Source organism: Geospiza fortis, unplaced genomic scaffold (genome assembly GCF_000277835.1).
Source record: "Geospiza fortis unplaced genomic scaffold, GeoFor_1.0 scaffold289, whole genome shotgun sequence".
In the NCBI taxonomy this organism is placed as follows: domain Eukaryota; kingdom Metazoa; phylum Chordata; class Aves; order Passeriformes; family Thraupidae; genus Geospiza; species Geospiza fortis.
Genome location: NW_005054478.1, coordinates 1,213,520 through 1,214,163, shown reverse-complemented (window position 1 = coordinate 1,214,163; position 644 = coordinate 1,213,520). Strand labels below are relative to the sequence as shown.

At 63.7% G+C, this 644-nt stretch overlaps 1 protein-coding gene across 1 annotated transcript in view; it reads left to right on the top strand.

The window, feature by feature from the left end:
- Positions 1 to 533, top strand: part of COL16A1 (collagen type XVI alpha 1 chain) — a 26,822-nt gene extending 26,289 nt beyond the window's left edge. Inside the window, exon 50 of the mRNA XM_031063041.1 lies at positions 530 to 533. Within this exon, the coding sequence (XP_030918901.1) occupies positions 530 to 533 (4 nt within the window). The remainder of the gene's footprint in view (positions 1 to 529) is intronic.
- Positions 534 to 644: the final 111 nt, after the last annotated feature.

Below are 644 nucleotides of genomic sequence, written 5' to 3'. Positions count from 1 at the left end.
GTCCCCAGGATGTTCCTGGTGTCCCTGGGGTGTTCCCGGTGTCCTCGGGATGTTCCCGGTGTCCCTGCAGTGTTCCTGGTGTCCCCAGGATGTTCTTGGTGTCCCTGGGGTGTTCCTGGTGTCCCTGCGGCGTTCCCAATGTCCCCAGGATGTTCCCAGTGTCCCCAGGATGTTCCTGGTGTCCCTGGGGTGTTCCCGGTGTCCTCGGGATGTTCCTGGTGTCCCTGCAGTGTTCCTGGTGTCCCCGGGATGTTCCTGGTGTCCCAGGGCTGCTCACAGTGTTCCCAGTTCATTCCCAGTGTCCCCAGTTCATTCCCAGTGTTCCCAGTTCATTCCCTGTGTCCCCAGGATGTTCCCAGTGTCCCCAGGACATTCCCAGTGTCCCCAGTTCATGCCCAGTGTCCCTGAGCTGTTCCCAGTGTCCCCAGTTCATTCCCAGTGTCCCCAGTTCGTTCCCAGTGTCCCTGGCACCGGGATGCTGTGGCTGTGCCGGGTTCTCACCCCTCCTCTCCCTGCACCTCTGCCCCAGGTGAGCCGGGCGCCAAAGGAGAGAAAGGCGAGAAAGGAGTGGGGCTGATGGGGGACAGCGGCCCCCCGGGACCCCCAGGTGAGCCCCCTCCCCTCTGCCTGGCCCCCAGCCCCAC